Here is a 22,577-nt window from a genome sequence, read left to right on the forward strand (position 1 = left end):
CACCATGCCGTCAAATACAATCCCTGGGGCATAACATCTTCTTAAGTGATCTGGATGATGGGATCAAGTGTACCTTGATGAAGTTTGCCAATGACACCAAACTGAGTGGGAAAGTGGACACATTGGGAGAACCACCCTGCAGAATGACCTAGATAGGCTGGAAGAGTGGGCTAACAAGAACCTTATAAAGCTCAACAAGGACAAGCGTAAGATCTTGCATCTGGGGAAACATAACCCAGGAGTGCAGCACAGGCTGGGATATACCCGGCTGGGGAGCAGCTCTGTGGAAATGGACCTGGGGGTCCTGTGGAAAGAAGCTCAATATGAGTGACCAGTGTGTTGCTGCAGCAAAGGCAGCCAACAGGATGCTGGGCTGCATTAGCAAGGGCTAATGTCACCAGTAGAGACAAAGAAGTCATTATCCCGCTCTACTTGGCACTTGCCAGGCCACACCTGGAATACTGCGTTCAGTTTTGGTCCTCGCTATGTGAAAAAGATGTGGACAAGCTGTAGAGGGTCCAGAGAAGGGCCACAAAGATGATAAAAGCACTGGGAAGATGCCATGTGAGGAAAGGCTGAGAGAACTGGGCTTGTTCAGCCTCCAGAAAAGACGGCTTAGGGGAGACATCATCACTGTGTTGCAGTATTTAAAGGGTGGCTACAAAGAAGACAGAGACTCCCTTTTTAGAGCTAGTCACATGGAAAAGACGAAGGACAATGGGTAAAAGTTACTCCTAGAGAGATTGTGATTGGACACAAGAGGGATATTTTTCACAATGAGAACAATCAGCCATTGGAATAATCTCCCCAGAGAAGTGGTGGATTCCCCAACACTGGACACTTTTAAGATTCAGCTGGACAGAGTGCTGGGTCATCTTGTCTAGACTGTGCACTTGCCAAGAAAGGCTGGACCAGATGATCCTTGTGGTCCATTCCAACCTGGAATATGATATATGATATAATTGGGTATATAAGAAGAGATGTAACAAAATGGCCTCATTTTTAGACATAAGTGTTTTGAAGTATAAATACTATGTACTGTTTTAACTAAGTAGTGCAGGAAGTTGGTAATGATCATATTAATACGGTGCGTAGAAGCAACAACCTGGGAATGTTGCTATTTAATAAATTTAAGACCCGAGAGGAGAAATTTCAGCAATGCTCATGTTCTTCCCCATCTCTGCTGTTTCAGATATTTGCCTGGTGCACCACGCAGTCTTCACTGGGGGACGCCAGGTGTGTGCTCCACTGGCATCTTTGGCAAGTACCTGTCTCAGCAGAAGTGGGCAGGAGCTGAACATGCGAGCTCAGAGTATATCTGACTACAGGCTGACAACGTGGGATGTGCCTTGAAGCAATGTCTCCTCATATTCTGTCCCTAACCCACATGCTATGTCCAGTCAAATCCTTACTGCCTGAAACAACTCAGATACCAAACCAGAAGAAAGTAAGGGGCTCACAGAGTAACCTGCTTCAGACAGGTAGACAAGCTAGATCAGGCTGAATGCTTAAAACAGTGTATGCAGCTTAGTCTAGAGAGCATTTCAACATTAGTAAAGCATTTTAACCACATACATGAGATGCTGGATTATGGGATCATCATCTTAGTCTGGAATAACTCAAGAGCTATATCCTTTTGCTGACTTCACCTAGCTGATTATCTGGGAATATAACATGAAACTACCCCAGATTTTGCTCTTTTCCTGTCACAGAGATCACAGCTGGACTGCATGAGAAGCACATGTTTTTCAGGCCCCATAAGGCAGGTTATCTCTACGAAAATAGCTTGTCAGCACTAGAACAGGTCATACCAACTATGTCTTTCACTCTATGTATTTTGGCATTTTAAAACCCAGTTTTCCTTCAATAGTGTTTGATGAGCCCAATGTTCTCATGGCACAAAGGTGAGACCAGTGCCAGTTGGAACACAAAACCAGATTAATTTAGGTATGATCCTGGAAAAGGCTCCTTATTAGAACAAAACCCTGCTCAAAGACAGCTGCTGTTTGTCCCTCTTCCTCCTGAAACAAACATTTTTAGAAGATTTCTTAAATACCGTTTACTTCACCCTTGAAAGGTCCTTTTCAACTTGGTTAGCTGCCAAGTCTAAGGCTTAAAAAGAAGGAAAAGAGAATGCCTTAAGAAAACAGTAAGAGAGAGCTTGTGGTGGAAGAAAGGTTGCCTGGCTTTGGATAAAACACAGTCACAGGTCAGAGACTTTGCTTCTGGGAAGAGTCTTCATGTTGACATACCAATGCAACATGTTGCTCTTAGTTGAGCTCTCTCATCCTGAATGCAGATGACCAAAACCAGCCACCATATATGAAATGGCACAGCCCAAAAAAGTATATAGGAACTTCCTCACCTTCACCTTGACTAATGGTTTTTAAAATCAGATTGCATATGCTTTTTTTTCCAAGGGAATCTTGCATAGCTTGTATGTGATCACTCTGACCCTCCTCTGCCTCATTCATGCCCAACCAAAATCCTCCAACCTTCCTGAGTCTGATCTGACAGTTCATATCATCATATTCTATTTTTCCCACACTTAAGAGTCATTACTTTCTTCCACAAAGGTAAAGCAACTCCTCTGAACTGATGAGATCATCAGCACGCTTCCTCAACTTGCCTCATCCCCACCCATGACTGGCTGCAAGCTCCTTGCCCTCAAACATCTCTTTAAGTAATCTCCCCCAGCCCATTAACTCCCCTTCAACAATCTCCAGTACCAGGCTTTTATCTATCTGACAACTCTTCTTCCTAATTATGACTATCAGCAAAAGCAAACAAATATAAAAATACAAATCACTTATGTTATTTTGCACTCATCGGTGCTCTCACAGAGAAGGTGTGAATTCAACTATCCCAACACTCATTTATGACCTGCCAGCTCTCTGCTTTTCTAAGCACACAAGCTACTGTTATGTACTACATCTGAAATGTCAACAGGTAGATGCAACAGAACAATACTAAACTTGCAAAATGATGTGCCAGATATGGCTCTCTTTTTTTTTTTATAAGATCATACCAAGGTAGTCAACAGAAAGCTATATTAAGTTCTGAACTTAGAGTAAATTCAATACTGCGCTGAATACTGTTTATTATTTGTGCCAGAGTTGACTTCACTCTTAAATACCTTCTGATTAATTTTTACTCTTGAATGCATTAAAATCACTAATGAAAGGCACTGAAAATATCTTCATTGCAGAATTGTTAAGATAATCTGTATATTTTTTTAGGAGGGAAACAACAAAAAATGAACTTGTTAGAAAATGCATTTACCAGCAGTTTATATTTTTCTTTCCTTAGCTGTACTCAAACTAAAGCTTTTCTGTTGTTGTTTAGATGGAAAAAAGTCTCCCCTGCAAATCCTGGCTACCAGCGCATATGCTCTGGAACAGAGGAGAAAATGTCCTGGAAGCCTTGATAATATGTTGGCAGAACACTCTTGTTTTGAAGATGTTGATAATTTATTTAACTTATTAGGTTTTTTTGATACTGCTGTGTGTTTTCCTAAGGGTACAAAAGAAGAATGACAAGAGTGAATACTGAGGAACCCTGCACTTGTTGCCAGAGCACTCCCTCTTGTTATTGGTTTTCTTGTTCTCTAATGCCTGTCTGCGAACCCATTACACTTGACACCACAGGGGCCATGAACAGTATCCGAGAAGTCCTAAAACAAATACACTAAGAAAACACCACAAAGAAGGGCTACTTGCACCATTCACTTCACGCTATGTTAAGTCTCAAAAGTTAGATACTATGCATCTACCTACTATATACTCTCTAGTATATAAACTTTACAACTAACTCTCCCTACTCGTTGTTTGGAAATGTAGATTCTCTGACCTGCACTGAAGGTAGAGACCTACATCAGGCACTGGGAAAAATAGTTTTGCTAAATTTGTACAGTTTTTTATTCTCATCATGGACCCTGACTTAAAGCACATACTTATACCTCAATAATTCCAATTTGTACATTTGGTGAAGAGGGACACTTTCCCAAATGAGAGTTTAGATGAACATCTGGATGTTTTGTTCCACCCAACAGGATGAATACATGGACCTGAACTGCACTTTAAGAGTGTCTTACTTTGGGGAGATATTACTGGACATATGTATGTTCACAGCTGGTAATCTGCTTCCTATGCATTTAGCTAGCAAAGCCAGGTAGCACAAACACCTCCCACGTCAGGAACCTAAAATAAAGGCTCACCTCTTTGATGATGTTTGAGGTGGCTTCTTCAAATCACTCTTCATAATCTTGGTCTAAGCCCTTCAGTTGTACTATCAACAACTTCTGGGTTTCCCTAGGGTTTTGAGAGCATAATTTCTATATTGCTCCTACCCTTATCCCTCCCTGCCTCACAACCCTCTTAATGCCTTCACAGAGGCTTCAAGGATATGAAGATTTGTCAATTCATTTAATAGCCACCACTCTGAGCATATTGTTGTACTTTCTTTCCACAGCAACTGAGGTCACCAAAGGATGTGGGTCACAGTTACCCACACGTACAGAGCAATTAGGGATGCCTGAGCTCCCGAAAGCTTGCGGATTTTTTTCAAATAAAAAAACTGGCTTAAGCTGAGTTTCCCTATGGCTGAGAGCAAGTGCCTCTCAGAGTAATTTAATCTTGGAGGCCCCTTCTTGTGCATACAAGAGCTCATTTTTTCTAACACAAAATTCCACAGATACCATGCTTTCCTCCAGAATGGGGCTTTGCTGAGTATTTTAAAACTGCAAGAACACAAAGAGGATCAGTGACATTACTGATCGGGAACTCTTTCTGGCACTGCACAACAATTCAAGGAAAAAACGTCTGAAATTACTGAAATGGTGGGTCTGATCTACCTCAGATACCTCTTAAAAGTTGCTCAGATTATCATCCCTAAAAACCCTTTGGGTCTCTATTTTATTTGTACAACTAGCAGTCTGATGTCTCCTTTGCCTCTTTGTCAGCCGTACCCTCCTGAGTAGACAGTTAATATTTCCTTTGTGTTTCTGGGCTGGACCCTGCCAGGCACAGACCCTCCTCAACTCCTTCAGCCCACAGCCAACACCAAAGGCATCAGCAAGTCACATTTGGAAATCTTAGTATCTCACAAACTGAGCCAGCAGTTTTGGGGGTCTGGTTTTTCCTTTTTTTGCTCATCTATTTCAGGAGTTACAGATGCACAAAGCATTCAAACACCCACTGCCATCAATGCCCAGCTCCCAACACCGCACAAACAGGGGGTCAGGGAGAGGAAGGCGCAGAGAAAGCTGCGTGCTGTGGTGGGATGCACTGCTCCCCTGGGGCCAGCTTCCCTGGTGGCGGTGATGGCACATGGTAGTGGCACTGGGCCACCTGGGAAGGCCACAGGCCCTCTCATGAGCTGTGTGCATGCAACATGGCCTGGGGAAGAAAAAAAAAAATCCTATTACTAACAGTAGCTTTGAAGATGGACTGCAGTGGTCCTGCACAGGTGGCCATTGGTTTTAAAAGCAATCAAAGGTCCAGGAAAAATTCTCATGTGCATTTCAGGGAATTTCTGCTTTCGAAGCAAAAATCTCATGAATTTTATTCTACATTTTTGACGCATGGTTTACTCAGCAATTTCAAGCAAATGCCTTGTGTTCGGAAACTCTTCTGCATATACTTCTCCAGTTGCCAAAACAAAGTGTGTGACAGAATCACACATTAGGAGGAAAAAGATGTTCATGATGGAAAGAAACTAAGACGGCTTTACTCTTTTAACATAACATCTCTGTTGCCTGAGCTTCACAGGTTTCTCCTTCCGTAAATAATATCCAAACACAGATGAAGTGCAAGTAACAATGTGAATAACATGAAGGACAAGTCAATGATAGATCAGCAGCAATAGCAACTATAGCGTGAAAATGATTGTTAATCATTATCTGCTAGGAAAAATATTACAGAGAGGGAGACAGAGACTCAATATGTACTTGCTCAGCTAGACATCGTAATGAAATTAGCATCTACCTAATGTCTTGAATGCAATGATTGAACAATATTGGATATCAAGTCAAATTATACAACAGAATAAAAAAAAAAGTTTGTGCTTTGCAAAGGTCTGTTTTAACGATGTCACAGGGACTGAAAGTTTTCCTTTACTTTTCAACGTGCAGATATTCCCCTAACAAAGTAAACCACAAAACATGAACATCACACATCATCAATTCTGCAGCTCCACAAATTGCTGTTTCACCAGCAAAGACCCTCGTCATCCTAGTGCTTACATGAGCAAGCAAAAGTGCATACCCAAGTACACTGACATGCACGCAGCCAAATGTGCATATAAAGATCAGAGGGAGCAGGGCGTCTGGACTTGTATTCTGATAATGAGTCAATCCTTTGATTCATTATCAGAAAATAAGCTTGAAAGGGGGTTGGGGAACCTCAACAGTTGTTTCATAAAATGAATGGGAGGGGAAAAAAAAAGTTTTCTTTGGCATTAGGGAGAGATTTCGTGTCCTGTTCCATGATCTCACTAGTAAATGCTGTAGGCACACCCCACCCCCAAGCTCAGCGAGCCTGCCTTCAAACATCTTGGATTTGCTGCTTATTTTGTGAAAAGGACTATTTCTATATAATTAATTAGAGCCTCCCACCTCTTCCCTCTCCTCCTTGGATGGAGCCTATTTATAGATCATGAGCTCACCAATTCCAACCGACATAGCAAATCTTTGAGTAAAAAAGGAGAGAAAGACAAAAACTTTTCTATTTACTGGATATTCCCAACATTCTTGATATTTCTCTCTCCTTCTCTCTCATAAATGTTTGTCTTAGCTGGCAAAAAGCTAGCATAGCAGATTTTTAAAGCACACAGTCTCAGAAGCTAAAGAAGCAGCAGAAATTGTTTGCTTAGCTCACATTAAGTGATTAAGTCCAAAAACAAGTTTTGGAACTGGTCAACAAAACCGATCGCATTTTTTCCTCTCCCATCTTTTAACAGACCTGCAGAGCAGGTGGTAATGCTATAAGGAGAAAGGGGGATTTGATGCCACTCTGAAAAGTTTCACTTCCTTTGCTGTCACACTAATTCTCATTTTTAATAGACCAATGAGACTTACATCAGCTTTCACCATAGTACGCAAGCTAGATCTTTCTTTTCCCCGATTCCTGAGAACTGCTGAACTTAATTTCTTCAAGATACAGGATATAATCCAGGGAACATCACCAAGATCCACTATCCCCATAGAGCTGTTAGGTCAGCTGTCCCTCGTTCATTGTGAGGTTGGCCAGGTTTCAGCTACACTGTTTGGTCAGGCCTGACTGAACGACCTTTTTCCATATGCGTTAATGTATGGCTGCATATAGTCTGCCAGCAGAGTGGGAGCAGCTTAAAGGTTTCCCACACAACCCCCATCCGCTGGAGCACCCCCGGGCATGACCTCGGTGTTATTAGTAACACAAGGAATGCCCTTTGAATTTGAGCACAGAAGGCTGTATGACTAAGTCATGTAAAGCCTGTTATTTAGGATAAGCTGATAGTGTCTCCCAAGTACAGGATGGTAGCTTATTTTACAGTGGTAGATGACCAGTGCCCCCAGTGGAATTGTCCAGGCAAGTAATGGCTGGAGACATCAGACTTTCCCTGTGATGTCTTTATTATGTCTCATAAAAGTTTGGAATAGAGATGAGAGCCTTATTCTTGCTTTTATATCCTTTCCAGAGACAGCGATACAAAAGCAGTCACGGAGGAAAATAGTTCTCAGCAGAGCAAATATGTATTTTTTGGAATCTGGCTCTCAATGACAGACAAGTTTGCACTTCTGGGGCCACCCCTCCCCCCTGCATCAGCAATTAGCATCTGAGAAGTGACATCATTACTGACATCATCAACTGGGGCTCTGGCCCCTACAGCTACCTCCATGCCCCAGGAAACATGCATTAGCTCAGGCTTGGCACTTGAGCCTCTTTTTTAGTGCAGGGGGCTGTCGGTCCAGTTGGGATAACCTCAGGCTCTCCAAGGCCTCTAACTCCTGAACACAACCCAAAATAAACGTTTTCCCAGGGCCAGAAAGCTCAAGCTGCCTTTTCGCTCCCATCCTCACAAGCCTCTAACTCTTCCTAGATCCCAGTGGGGAGGAACCACCTGAGCTGAAAAGATGCTCCTTGACTGCAGGCACTGGAAACTTTCCAAGGAAGCCTCCTGCCACACCACTGCCTGGATGTTTTGATATCTGAAGCTTTGGAGGAGCATGCAAGGGCTTGAGAGCTTTCCCCAACCACTTTCTGCCAATGCTGCTCCTTAATTTTAACACTCAGCTCTGGGTAGGGGTGGCTTTGGGATGGGATTTGCCTGCTTCTGTGGAAGAACAATCTGAGATTTGTTGGAGGAAGATCAGTACCAGCACCAAAGTCAGTTCATTCATTTTCCACTAAAAAAGGAAGAGCCTTCTTTTCATGGGAAGGATTCAGATTAAATACACTGTTCTTTGTGGTATTTAAGCAAAGAACATCTTTAGTGGGTTGTGGCAGGGAGTACTGCTTGCACTTTGATCCCTTTCTAGTTTTTCCCTCTTGCAAACTGACCTTTTCTTTTGTCCTTCCTTCCTTTAAAGGATGCTAAGAAATGACAAGGTACTTCTAGCAAGACGACTTCATTTAGGACTGGTTTATGATCAGCTGTCTCTCTGAAGTGGCCTTTATTTTTTGCTGTGCCACTTCTTCTCTTTATAGAACCAAGAAATTGGAGGACAACAGGGCTGCCTGTTTGTAGAATAGGGCAGTTAATGTCACTCCGCAAGTAAAAAAAAACCAAACTACTACTGAAAATGCAAAGTAGTATTAAGCCTGGAACACAGGAGAGTTTTGAAAGTTCAGCTTACCTACTGAATAGTTTAATATAAATTACAAAGAAAATACTACCTTTCTAAGCCTATACACATTCAAGTCTAATAAAAACAAACAAAACCCATTCCACTGACTAAGCTTTCACTGGTCCTTTGTAACCTTCACTAAAGAATCAGGCTCATATCTTCTATTAAGACACAAGTGCCTTTCACATAACAAGTACTTTCTATAGTGGAAAAAATGTAATCATTGCTTGGAATAGAAAGAAAAATAATTCCTTGCTTGGAACACTCATGCTAAAACAATAAACAGGCCCTCTTGCTCTTCTTTGCATGCAGCATTTCAAAACTATGTACAATCACTGGGGAAAAAAAGAAAGAAAGAAGCTGACACCAAACTTCATTTGAGGTCTACAGCTCATGCTATTTTGCAGCTGAGGCAGACAGACAAAAGTATACTGGTTTCAAACTGAGATTAACCCATTGGTGCCACTCATGACCCTAACATAATAAGTTTTATTTTCTCCTCCATAGGCAGTTCAGATGCGAAATGGGAGAAAGGCATGTCACAATTGTATTGCAGGTGGTAAGATATCACACTATGCCAGGTACCTTCACGGATATTTGACCCTGCAGATATTTCCAAGAGACATGTTGCTCCATTTGCTATACTCCTTGTCCTATAAATACATATGGATAGATTTATGGCTCCTGTGAGGAAAGCAGAGGAGCAAAAGCACCAATGGGGGTAATAATAAAGCTAAGACTTTTTTTTTCCTCTTGGATCAGAGTTGACACAACTGGAAACATCCATCTTTCAGAAGTTCTGACAATTCTATCAATTCCACCATTGGTTTTTTTTGGTAAAACAATTAGACTGCTCTGCCTTGGAGAAGGATTAGGGATATACAGGATCCTTGAGTTGACTCAGTGTTGTCAGAAGTACTTACATTTTCCATCTATTCATATTGTATCTTTTTTTTTTTGAACAAATTCAGCTGCTTTCTGCCTTACGCTCACACACACATATTGCCCCATTCATTTGCAAGGCACGAAGCAAAATGAAAAGGTAACTGTGCACTTGCAGCCAAGCAAAAGAAACCATTTCCTAGAGCCAAAATCAGTAACACACACACAATACAAATGACCCGAAAACAGTCACTTTACAGCAGGTATGTTGTACCCCAAAGGTTATTACCTTCGGTACATATTACAGTTGAGGAGCCAAGCACATGCAGGTTACACTTACGTTTGCAGGGTCTTTTCAACAGATTTTTATAAACACCATTTACTTTTGCATGAGTTTTCCAACTTGATACTGGAAAGGACAGCAACCATCACTTCTAACACAAATTGTAAGCACATAAATCATTTAATATTCTTATTTTTCAGGACCAGAGTGATGGGTCGCAGAGCCAGTTTAGCTAAGCCACTGCCCGAGGTGGGGGCCCACTGTCCCCTCTCCAGTGCCCCTGAGGGTCCAACAGAGCTGGATGACTGACAGATCTGGCTGATCGGCCCTGTCTCTGATACAGAGCCATCACTGAGCAAGAGAAAGACCACAGGAGCTTTTGAAAGACTGCTTACAGTTCAACATATACATAAGCAAAGCGTGATTATTATCTTCATAGCTGCACAGAGAGGCCAAGGGGAAGATGAATAACCTCTCCATCCCAGTAACCACAGTTACCAAATTGAGGGCCTGGGGAGGTGTATATGAGCAAGGCAACCATACATAGCTATTTCCTCCAAAATATTCTCCCTACCTCCAAAAATTTTGACTCAAAGGTGTCCTAAACCTGAGTTAATTTCTGTGTACTCACCCTCTGGAGATTCCTCTTCAATGAACTTGCTTACCTGCCCTGGCAGTCATGCATTCTTTTACTACCCACTTGATCCAGTGGCAAAGAGTGCTGCAGCCTGATCAGATGTGGTGTGAAGGCACCTCTTTCTTTTGTTTGCCTCCTACCACAGACAGCAGGACAACAGAAAAAATTCACCCTCCTCCCCAGCCCAAAGTCCACTCAGCTGGTTTACTAGATGTCATACCCAGCTGCTGTCTCAGGCAGCCACCTTGAAAAACAAATATTTCGTTGCCATTACTTGAAATACTCTTTTTCATTTATTTCAAGAGATGCAAAGCTCCCCCTTTTGAAGGCACACAGTGTCATTTCCCGGCATGATACAGGCAAAAACAGGACCGAGTAAATAGGAACAAAAATCACTGGGAAGTAAGATGGCCAGCTGAGCTCCACCATCTGCAAGGCAAATGGAAAATGGACTCAGCAACCTCCTCTCCATTTGGAGCACTGGTCTGGATGCTCCTCTCCAGCAGGGTACCAGTGCTGGCTGCAAGTGCCACAGCATCAGGAACAGTCCCTGAGATATTAATGCAGCCAAATACGAAGCTGGAAACTTGGACTAAATCTAATCCAAACTCTATTTTCCCCATGTATTTCCACCTTATTTTAGAATTTGTACCTTTATTGGTCTGGTCCAATGCTTTTGCCAAGCACCCATAGGTCCATGCATGGATGACCACTGGACCATGAGCCAACTGTGAGAGGAATTCAACACAGACCACCCTTTGCAAAAGAGACACTTAAAATGGTTGAACATGACATACTTTCGTTTCTTCTCTGCATCACTTGATTACAGGTCTCATCTTAAAAAAGAAACCTACAAAAAGTAGCCCTGTTCCAAATCATGAATTGCCACAATATTTTTCAAGTTAGACCAAAGATTTCATGAAAAAGGGAGACTTAAGTGCAGAATGGGAAAAATTCATGATCCACATGTACCAAAGCATTACAACATGATGGCTATTTAGTAAGGCACTACCAGTTTGCCAACCAAGATAAAACCTTTGTTCATAAAAACACGAACACACACACACACACACACACGCCTTTTGAAAACACTACACTAGCTAGTACATACACTAATATACTACTAAGCCTAAGGCTACTTTCATGTAACCACCACGTCCTTCATGCTCCACATACAAAAACACAGTAAAACTCTGAGGAAAATAAAGACTAAGGGAAAATCAGGTTTCTGACTCCACCGTGATATATATAAAAAGCAACCATAAAAACTATTACACAAAATATCTCTCATGCATTCAGCAGTAATTTAGATTGTGCTATTCCAAAAAAAAAAAAAAAAAAAAAAAGCAGCTTTTCTGTATAAAACTGCGGAAACTTTGTTTGATTAAATGCCTGTTCAGACACAATGCAATTATTCAGAAAAGAAAAATAGGTCTTGAGAGTGAAAAAAAGAAAAAAGCATGTCCAGAATTATACACTGGCATGTTCCTATATTCTTAATACCATTACATGTTATTCAAACAACATATGCTGTTTTAATTTGTCAGCAGTGCATTGGATTTGATTACAGCTTTATTTCAAAGAAATTGTGGATAAACACATATCTTTTTATCTTTATTATTCCCTCTATGCGTAGGAATATTAAGAGCAGCTTAGTAACAGCAGTGGATTCCCATGCCTCTGAGTTCATTCTCTCCAATAATCCACGGAAAAAAATCACAGACAGGGAAGCTGTTAGGAGGAGAAAGGGCTCTGAGCTAAGTTTCCCTTTATCTTACTTCACATGTAGATCTATGTATATGTGTGCTCACATACACGTGTATCTCACACTACTAAATCATGGTTGCATGGTGACATGAGCAGGAGAATTTTTTTTAATTATTACAATAACCCATGGGTTATACACATCATTATTCTATAATAATGAAAACATATATTCAAAACATACTTCTCTCACAATTAGAAGCAGAAAAAAAATAAGCGGCGAAAATCAAATAAATGAACAAACATTCATTTCCTAGCGGTATTTGTGAAAGCACAGATAATACCTGCCCACATAAGACAACCTTCTGTGTGTAAGGCATCAATTATACTGAATACTGGTGTATTCAGCTGCAACACAGCTATTCTCTCTTACTGTTATAATGAAAAACTTGAGTTCAGGAAATAAATTCAAATGTCATCAATGAAAAAGCAAATGGAAAACCTCACAAATAATTAAAATTAAAACCAAACTGGATGAGGAAACACAATCAATAAAATCAAACCTTACTCACCCCTTCCCCCCTCCACCTTCTACCCTGGTGGTAATTTTCAAGAGTAATGAAAAATAATAAGATAATAACTCTAATAATGAGTTTCGCACTGGGTATTTTCCTGGAATTAATAAACCTTAGCCCAACCTACAATCCCCAGCAACCAAAGCCAAAACTTAAACCCCAGGAAATGCCTTTTGCAAACACACACAGGTTTGGGGGTTTTGGTTTTTGTCTTTCAGAAACTCAAATCCAAGGTGCATCAGGGCCTTTTTCACAGAAAGACCTGATGACATGATAAACACTACATAGCCTAGGGACACTACTGAAATGCAAAGGTAAAATCCACTACCTACTGCGCTGGGATATTGAAACAGCTTTTTTTAATAAATATATTTTATTTTTTTAAAACAAAAGCTTAGCAGTTCACTTGTAAGGGTTTACTTTAAGAGGTGCCGCTCTACTTTACAGAGCAGCTTTTTAGTGCTCTCCTCCTTTTTCCCTTGCTAAGTGGAAATCGCCGCATTACGATCCCACAGATGGTTACGGCCAAAAGCGAAGAGCAGGTTTTCTGGCCTCCTCCCAAAGGCGGGCTGCGAAAGCGCTGCCGGCCAGGAACGCGTCTGGCTCAGCATCCCCTGCGGCCGGCCTGGGGAAAGAGGCCACAGAGACAGCCCAGAGAGGGGGTCCCCCACCCACCCCCAGAGCCTTCCAATGGAGCCAGCTGAAACGGAAAAAAATACAAATTTAAGGCCTGAAGGCCGCCTTTGGAGTGGGGGTTAACGTGCCTTCTGCTAATCAGAATGCAGACGGATGCCACCTGAACCCAGGGTTACAAGGCTGGCTGTCAGCTGCACTGGGAGGCAGGACCCTTCCTCAACTAGTTCCCTAGAAGAAATCAAGGCTCTTCAGAGAGCTTTTCCAACACGTTTTTGAAGGAAGGGAAAGAGCAAAGAATGAGCAAGAAAGAGGGACACACACACACACACGCACACAAAAAGCCATGACTTTCCTTTCGCACCAGAAATAACCAAGGGGGTCACAAGAGTCAGAAAATCCCAGGGCCCCCACTGTCAAAGCCAAGGAAAGAAAAGCTCATGCTTTCTTAAGCAGTGCTGGCCCCTCCTTGCATTTTCAGCTGAAAACTCCTCACACCCTTACTCATCTTTTTGACTGTGCAGCTGTTTGGGGTTTTTTTAAGTCTTCCTGCTACAAAAAAACTGCTGTTGACTTCAGGGAGGCTAAGCCTGAAGTATGACTGCAGGATCACGCCTTGTGCTTAATAAGATTAATTAAAGTGTTTCGTTTTTATTTATATACCCTATTAGCATCACAGGAGAAATCTGAACTAGGCAAAAGAGAGCAACTGACACCACTTCCAGCCAGATCACAACTATTAATACAACGTCCCACAGGACTAAGCAACATAAATGTGCATATATATATGTATACATGTATATTATACATATAATGTAAATATCTATATTTGGGTTTATATAGTGTAAACATATATATGTATGTATATGTTTACAATTCTACAGGATTTTCCACTTGGGGTATCACTTATCTTCTGGCACCATCTTGAGACACCTGTCTTAAAAATTACTGAAAGAAATGCCTGCAAGAACAGAATTGACATTTCATACCGGCAACTCGATAAACTTGAAGCTTCAAGTTACAACAAAAACAAACCCCAAACCCAACAGCTTCTCACTGGAATGAAAGCCACCGAATGCCACGCAAATCAACTTTCACTGAAGTGTTTTGCAGAGAGTGTCACACTTTGGATGATTTTAAGCCTTATCCTTAGGAGCACAGGAGACAAATCCTGTCCCATAGATTTCTCACCTCAAATGTTGGTAAGTCTCCCCTTTTGAGTTTAAGAGCAAAAGATGATAATGAAGAGAGACACTGGGATACAGGAAAGTCACTGGTGATCTTTCCTTCAGGGAGAGCATAGCTTGCAAATAGGCACATCCAAGATCAAGTGTATTAATCTCTCTGTATACTGGGCTTTGCCCTCTATGAAGGGTTTTTCCCCTTTCTCCCAGAAATGCAGTTTATCAATATAACTGTCTAAATTGTGGTGGCTGGATCTCAGCAACTGAGGAAGCAGAATCCCTTTTCCAAAGCCCTCTCCCACACCCAGCACTGATGTGACTGTGGCAGTAGCTCCAGGACCTCCATTGGTGCCCAGCCATGATGAAACCTCACTTTGGATGATACGCCAGCAGGTAGGTCAGGATTTACTGTAAACAGGCTTAGCATAGTTTGCCTTCTAGACCCTACAAAAATTGCATCCCATGTACCTGTATTCATCCACACGGCTGTTCTTCCTTTACAAAACCATTTCTCTCACAGCCCCAAGGGAAGAGCAGCACTAGGGACTCAAACAAAACCTAAATAATCTGAGGCACACAAAGCATCCCAGGCTGTTGCTCAAAACCACTATGTATATATACATAAGCAGTCAAATTAAGAGTCATGACGAGATACTTCCAGGACAAACGCTTTCCACATCATGTAACCCAAAGCACAGCCCTACCTGATCAGCGTAAACCTTCTCAATATATGTGGTCCCATATGTTATTCCAGGACCATCAAGAACTTAAAACCGGAGATGTTCAGTAATAGCTTACTATTAGTAATTGAAAGCTGTTTAAAACCAAACAAACAACTTCCACTTTCCCAAATCCTCACAAAAAATTATAGCACATTTTTATACTGCAAAATAAATTTTTACTCTGCGTAACTTCACCTGAAAGAGACGGGCATAACATTGAAAGTCCTGTCTTCTTGAATCTGAAGTTTCTGTTGATTTCTGTGGAAATGCTTGGGGTGATCCCTCACTGCAACTCATTGTTTCTTTGTAAGTAGCTTAAGATTGCAAAAACTTGTATTTTTAAAGGTAGTTAGCTGCATTCAGTTTTGCAGAGTCATTTAGTCTTTTGGAACCTTATAAGCTATCAACCTTCAATGAGATTTCTAAGTGTTGAGCTGCTCCTGAAAACAGGATTTAACAATCAAACTCACATAGGCTCTTCCAACACGGAGCAGAACAATATCTGGAATCCTCCAAAATCATGGCTCATGAATAATTTATTCCAATCGGGATTTTGCCAGAAGACTTCAGGAATTCCGTGTTCTATTCATTAAGTTAATTTGTTGGGAAAAATAGCAAAGATTTCTTTTAAATGTACATGATAAAACATAGTATAGGAGAAAAATTTACAAGACTCTGATCAGTACTAATTAAATGACTGAACCCAGTCTCTGAAGCCCATTCCCTGAATGTGGGAGTAATACATGAATCCCAGGTAGAAAGTTTGGAGCAGAAGTCTAGCCTTCAATTCCTACCTGCTTAGAGTAGAGGGATATTAGGTGGTTTTAACAGCCTCTGGGCTGAAAAAGGTGCTGCTCCTTACTTACCCCTGGAGAAGCATAAAAGTTGAGGTTTTCACTCAGCTTTCACAGAAAAAGAAAACTAAAATAAACAATGAAGTCAGATAGCTTGAACTGTATGTATTCTTCCTTCTCAATTAAAAAATTGGACAATTTTACTTCAGGGATGCAATAGATTTTGGTGCACTCTGGAGCAAATGTCAAGCATAAGATTTGCAAAACCAGAGAAGCAGCATGTGGCGTGATTACTGCCATGCTTCTCATATTCCCAAGCTTGGCTATAAAAGCTCTCCTGGCAAAAGGGTTCAAATCCCCTCACGTAAGTGATATATGGCTCGGGCAATCTTCCAGAAACACTTGTGTCAGTGCAAGAGGTCACAGCTTCCACGCTACATGGCATCACTCCCCTCTGACCCTCTGGCAGAGTGGTTTACAGGAGCAAGTCCAACTCTCTCCGCAAAAAAAAACCCAGCTGGATTAAATCAAACCACTAATTTAAAAGGTTTCTGGTAACCAGCTGGATGTGCATTAAGACTGATCACATTAACTTGTCTGCCAGCAGATCCAAAGGGCCCGTAACTGCTGGAAAAGAGACATAATGAATACCCAGGACCCAAATTTTCGTCCAGTGGTACAGCAGGATCCAAAAGAGGGGCTTTCCCCTCTTTGGCTTTCATGCCCTACGAGTATCCTGCCCCTGCCAGCCTTAAGACGGTTAGAAAGTATGAGTAGTATGGGAAACTGGCGTAAGAGGATTTCCAATTTGGAAAAAATTAAACTCTGCCTGCATCTGTGGCTCTTCTGGGCAATCCTAGTCAAGAGATGGCAGCGAGTGCTCTGGGATCAAGGAAGAAAGTTTTCAAATCCAAATTGCATGACATCCCTGCTAACCCAAAAGGACACAGTACCGCATTACTCATCAGAAAAAAAAAAAAAAAAAGACAAAAAACCAAAACCAAAAACCAAACCAACCAAACAAACACACACAACAGAAAAACCCCACAAAAAACCAAAACCCAAACAACACACAACAAACACAACCTAGAGTCCGTAAGCAGCATGACTTGGGTTATCAGCAATATTTATACTCAACACCAAAGTTTCAGGTACACGCTCATGAAGGAATCATGGCAAACACTGCACCTGAGGAAACCATAACCTTGCTGGTCATACCCTGCCCTGGCCCAGCCCTGCTGCCTTCACTCAGCTGTTGCAAAAGCTGCTGTAAGAAGCAGCAGGAATGTTACACACATCTGGCTTTGGATGCTGGGAGCCTGTCTGAAATTTAGCAACAACCCACGGCTGGAAATGCAGTCAGCAATGGGATTTCCTGACCTGCTCTCTCTGTAATCAAAGCTGAAATGGGGTTAGCTGATAGATTCCCACCAGACCTTGCAGAGCAGTGAGAGATTAATACTATACATATTGGGTTATTGCTGTTGGGTTTACTATTATTATGTTATATATGCTATTTTTATATGACTGCTATAAAATCACATGCCATACCTGAACTGGTTTAATGCAGATAGGGCCCTGCCCTACCCCATTAAGTGCCACTGCCAGCAAGCTTATAGCGCTTTCTCTGCAACCTCACTGCAAATAGCCCTCTGCGCTGAATAGCAGCTGATGAAAGGTTAGCAGAGTGCCTATTGCTGACAAGCATTTTCAGCAAAACATCACAAGCCAGTAGGCACTTCCAATAGATACAAAATGGTGTAGAAATTAGTAGTAATATCTTTTTATTCTTTTTCCAGACTCCTTAGCACACAAGCAGCACTCTGCATTCTTCGATAGGAAAGCAGTAGCACTTCTGTGAAGTGGATTTTTTAGACTCTGAAACAGGATGCTTTCCTGAACCTGAATTATGGGACAGTAAACTTTAAGATTAAGAAGAAAATAAAAATTATCTACTCTACACAGAAAGAGGGATGAAGATTTCTTTGTTAACACAGTCAAGAAAAAAAAAATCCAAGTGACCATATGAAGTGTCTTTCTCCCTCTCTCTTTTTCCTTTTTCTTTTTTATTTTCTGTTTTAAAGAGGACATAATTAAATCTCTCCGCATTTCAAAAGGAGTATTTTTCTTGCTGGACACATAATGTTTTACTGCACTGCAGTGAATTTCCATCTGCCCTTTCAAAGAGGAGCAGTGACAAGAGAGTTAAAAGTGCTACAGGGAGCACAGGCAGGAATGAGAAGTCAGCCCCCTGAGGTGCGCGCCACATACTGTGCCTCTCAAGAGAAGGACTGTCTGTCACAAGCCATGGAAAGAAAGTGTTGGGCTTCGTCCATGGAGCTGGGAAGAACTGGCTGCAGTGCAACAGGAAAATCAGACAGTGGAATACGTGTAGTCCCTTAAATATCAGTCGGCAAATGCTTTTTCACCTCACATAGAAGTGGCAAAGCCCTGCCAAGTAGTCTCTTTATCGACATCTCATGAAATCCCAGTCCCCAGAAAAGAAAAGAGTAGCTCCACTAACATACTTCAGGGAACGCAACCACCATCATCCCTGAGCTAGCCCGTTCATTTATTTTCAAACACAAGATGTGGCATTTTGTCTCAATAACACTGTCGGAAAACCAAAACAAACCAAACATTTAACTTTTGCACTGTCGGGTCTCATTGTAATCAATCCATAGAAAGAAAGAAAATCGCTTTGCATCTGCTAGGAATGTCCCCACTGGTGACACAGGAAAAAAAACAGGATTCACAGCATCTTGAAAGGGCTCCAGACACAAGTTATGAAAGCCCACCACATGGTCACCATTCTCAGAGTCACCTTGCAGAAAAAGGATCAAGCAACTACATGGAACAGATCATTCTCTTCCACTTTAGAGTTATTCATTAAAAGGCAGTTGCTGCTGAAGGTTTCCCACAACAAGAAGCTCTTTTGTTTCAGAAATTGCTCCGCTAAAGGAAATCTTAAGAGTCATCATTTTTACTCCGGCTTTACATTCTGGATTTTTGCCTAGGCAATGCTCAACCAGAAACAAAATCTATTTAAAGTATATGCATGGTACATATTATGCATAGGTGTCAAGGGATGGGAGTGGGTTGTGAAACATGGAATCCATGGTATTTTACAAAAAAAACCCAAAAAAACCAAAAAAACCCCCAAAAACCTCATTGTTAAAAGAGCTTAGGGAAAACAGAACATAGTAACTGAGGCTATGTAGTCATAATCCAGTTTCCCAGCTGGACAAACAGTGAGGCCAACAGTACATTAGTTTCTCCTGAAGCAAAAGCTGACTCAGAGGAAGTAAAATAGCCCAACGCAACCCTGTGACTCAATTTTTCAAAACTGTAACTAAAACAATTATCAGAAAGAATCCCCAAACTTTATCAAATCAATCACAAGAAGAATAACAGCAGACTATACCCTGATCCTGCTTGCAAGACCTGAGGAAGAAGGAAGCCTACATGCTGCTTCTATGTGTGTCGTACTTTATTTTTTTTTTTTAAAGAAATGCTAGTTTCTATTAGCAGAAGACACACTAAGAAGTGAGACAACCCTACAACAATGTCATCTCCTTCCAGAAACTGCTCTTTCTAGGCAGCATTCAGCACAGATGTTTCAAGTCTGTTACACACCCAGGCTCAAGGTAAAACTACCAAGGGAAACAGCACATCATCTTCAGCTTGTTCCCTTACAGTGTTGGCCAAGAAGGACAACAAAGGCAATTGGTGTTCCAGTTAATCTCTGTGTGCAAAATATTCAACATGCAAGCAAAGAAAAAAAAGAAAACCACAACAACCTTTTAAAAGAACATACATCAAGCTTTGTTTCTTTTCCAGTGCAAAGGAATGGAAACCCTCCCACTGACTTCAGTGGGAACTGGGTCAGACCCTGAAAGTCTTCACACAAACTTCCACTGAGAAGTTGTGTATTGGTGTAAGGTGTTTCTATTTTATCCCCTGCTTTTTCCCCTCCTGATAAACTGCACACTTGCAGCACATAATGTCTGAAAATGATGCTTATAATACAAAGACAACTTCCTGAGGCTTGCAACTCTATTAAAAAATAATAGTCAAAACTGAACACCAAGGGTATTACTATGTATAAGAAATTTTGGTTTATTATGTAATGAGTTAATTTAAGAGCTTTATAATAACCACAATCTATCATAAAACATGACAAATAATGGAAAAATGTCATTGGTTCAATGGACTGAGTTAATCTGACACTTTGCAACAGTTGTACTACTTTTAAAAATATTGCTCTTACAGCTTACAAAGCAAAGCTCTAGCAGAGAGACAAACAACTGTGAAAAGCAGGAACACGCAGCATGTTATGATTGTACAGCTCCCATTTTGCACAATTATTTTCACATTACCTACACTCGGATACCTTTCTTGGACACCGGTTTGTAAAAAGCTCAATTCAGTGTTTGTATTTCAACAACTTTATCTCTAAATGAACTCATGCTAATGAAAACATCTGAGTATTTAAATGTAAGGAGACTAAAGCTCAAAATATTCACCTGACTCCATGCAGGTGAAATCAAAAGCACTTTTGAGCTCTTGGGTCTAGCAATAAGCTCTGGCCACAACCCAAACTTGCACCAGGACAGAAGAAAAGAACAGCCTTGTATCTTGGTTTCAACAAGGAGAAAACCTAGGAGTCATCAGGAGATGACTAGGACTGCTGAGTGCAGTGTGGCGCGACTCAAACTAGAGGTACCCTTTGTATTTCAGCATCATTTGGTACCCTACTGGTTTCCAAACCAGTCTCCCTCTAAGTCTTGTTACCTTAATACCTCAACCAAACTCTCTTTTTCACTAGTGTACCTCAAATAACAGTGCTGTGTCTTCTACAGAAACACAAGGTGTGTAACTTGCACTGATCTAACCCACAAAAGAAAAAGACTCAGTAAAGAGCCTAGAAGAAATTCAAGCCCAGCATAACTAGAAATAACTTCTGAATGTCTCAGCGGTGTGGACCAGGCCACCCTCTGTCCCTACATCTTGCAGTTGAATTGGTTTCAAGTTAAAAGACTTGCTCACAGTGAGATTGGCTTTTCTTACCTTTTGCCACATTTTAATGAAGAAGAGCTCTCCAGAAAAATTGAAGAAAACATTGGTGTCATAGGCGTCATCCCCGACGTTCGAGATAGAAATGTTAAGTGAGATGTTTCTCACTGCTCCCAGGGCCAGGTAGGTTGTTCTGTCGTCAACACTGTAGGCAGAAACAATTACATTGGTTTAACTCTGGGCAACGTTTACACTCTGGTCCTTCTTTATTCCTGCTGTGGAAGTGTCACAACTCAACTGCTTTGAAAGCTCAGTAGTTAGTAATCCAGGAACAGGTGTAAGTGGAAAAATGTATGAAAATTATAATCACCAAATGTGACAGATACTTCCCTGGATGTTTATACTGGACCTAACACAACAGAGTCATCTTCTGTAAGTGGAATACCAAGGGAATGGTTGAATTAAAAAAAAGCTACATCATGAATTAATACACTATTGTAGTAAGGCATCACAGATTACAAACGCATAAACACAGACATGCACACATAGAGTGAAATATAAATATTCATATACACACATTTATTATTTGGTATTTGGTATACAATTAATCATACTAGTCTGTCCAGAAGATATGCTAACAAAGAAGAATGAAGGCTAAAGGAAAATATAATATCAATGCACAGATCTGCAGGTCTGGGAACTATAAGTACAGTAAAAGGTCTGAAATATACTAGGTGTAAATGTAAAAATAAGCAAAAATAGCCAAAAATATCATCAAACTGGCTACAGTTATTATGACTGGAATCTAAGACCATTCATGCATTCCAGAGAAACAGAGACAGGGTCACAGGGAAAACACTGAGTAGCTGGTCAGAAAAGGGCAGAGACCTCCAGCCACACAGCAGAGAGATGCTCCAAATTATTTCCTCTGAGGCACATCCAGACAACCAGAAGGAACCTCTGAGGAGACGTACCCTCCCACCACCCACCCTGCCAGACACCATTGCACGACACACCTGCATGCAGCAGCACGCAAAAGCACGGAGAATTCTGTAGTGAACAAAGCCGCCTTTCATTCACCCACTTTCCATGAAGGGAATGGCTGTGCTGAAAATGCAGGGGTACAGGATGAAACCCACGTTTAAAGGCAGGCTGTCCCTCTACGGCAGCCAGGTCTCCTCTTCCAGCCTTGCAAGCTTACAAACCCTTCAGCATCTTCTGCCATCCACAGCCATACCAGACCTCCAGAGGCAGAGCTCACTGGGCTCCATCTCCTTGCATTTGCCACGGAATTTCTAGACGTGGGTTTCTGGTGAGGGA

General features: G+C 41.4%; 1 protein-coding gene across 2 annotated transcripts in view; it reads right to left on the reverse strand.

Annotated features, from left to right (window-relative positions):
* ITGA9 (integrin subunit alpha 9) overlaps positions 1-22,577 on the reverse strand; it is a 226,059-nt gene that overhangs the window by 58,719 nt on the left and 144,763 nt on the right. For both annotated transcript variants that reach the window (XM_065629502.1, XM_065629503.1), the window contains exon 18: positions 21,312-21,462. In XM_065629502.1, coding sequence (XP_065485574.1) covers positions 21,312-21,462 — 151 coding nt within the window. The remainder of the gene's footprint in view (positions 1-21,311; positions 21,463-22,577) is intronic.

Source organism: Caloenas nicobarica, chromosome 2, assembly GCF_036013445.1.
Source record: "Caloenas nicobarica isolate bCalNic1 chromosome 2, bCalNic1.hap1, whole genome shotgun sequence".
NCBI lineage: Eukaryota > Metazoa > Chordata > Aves > Columbiformes > Columbidae > Caloenas > Caloenas nicobarica.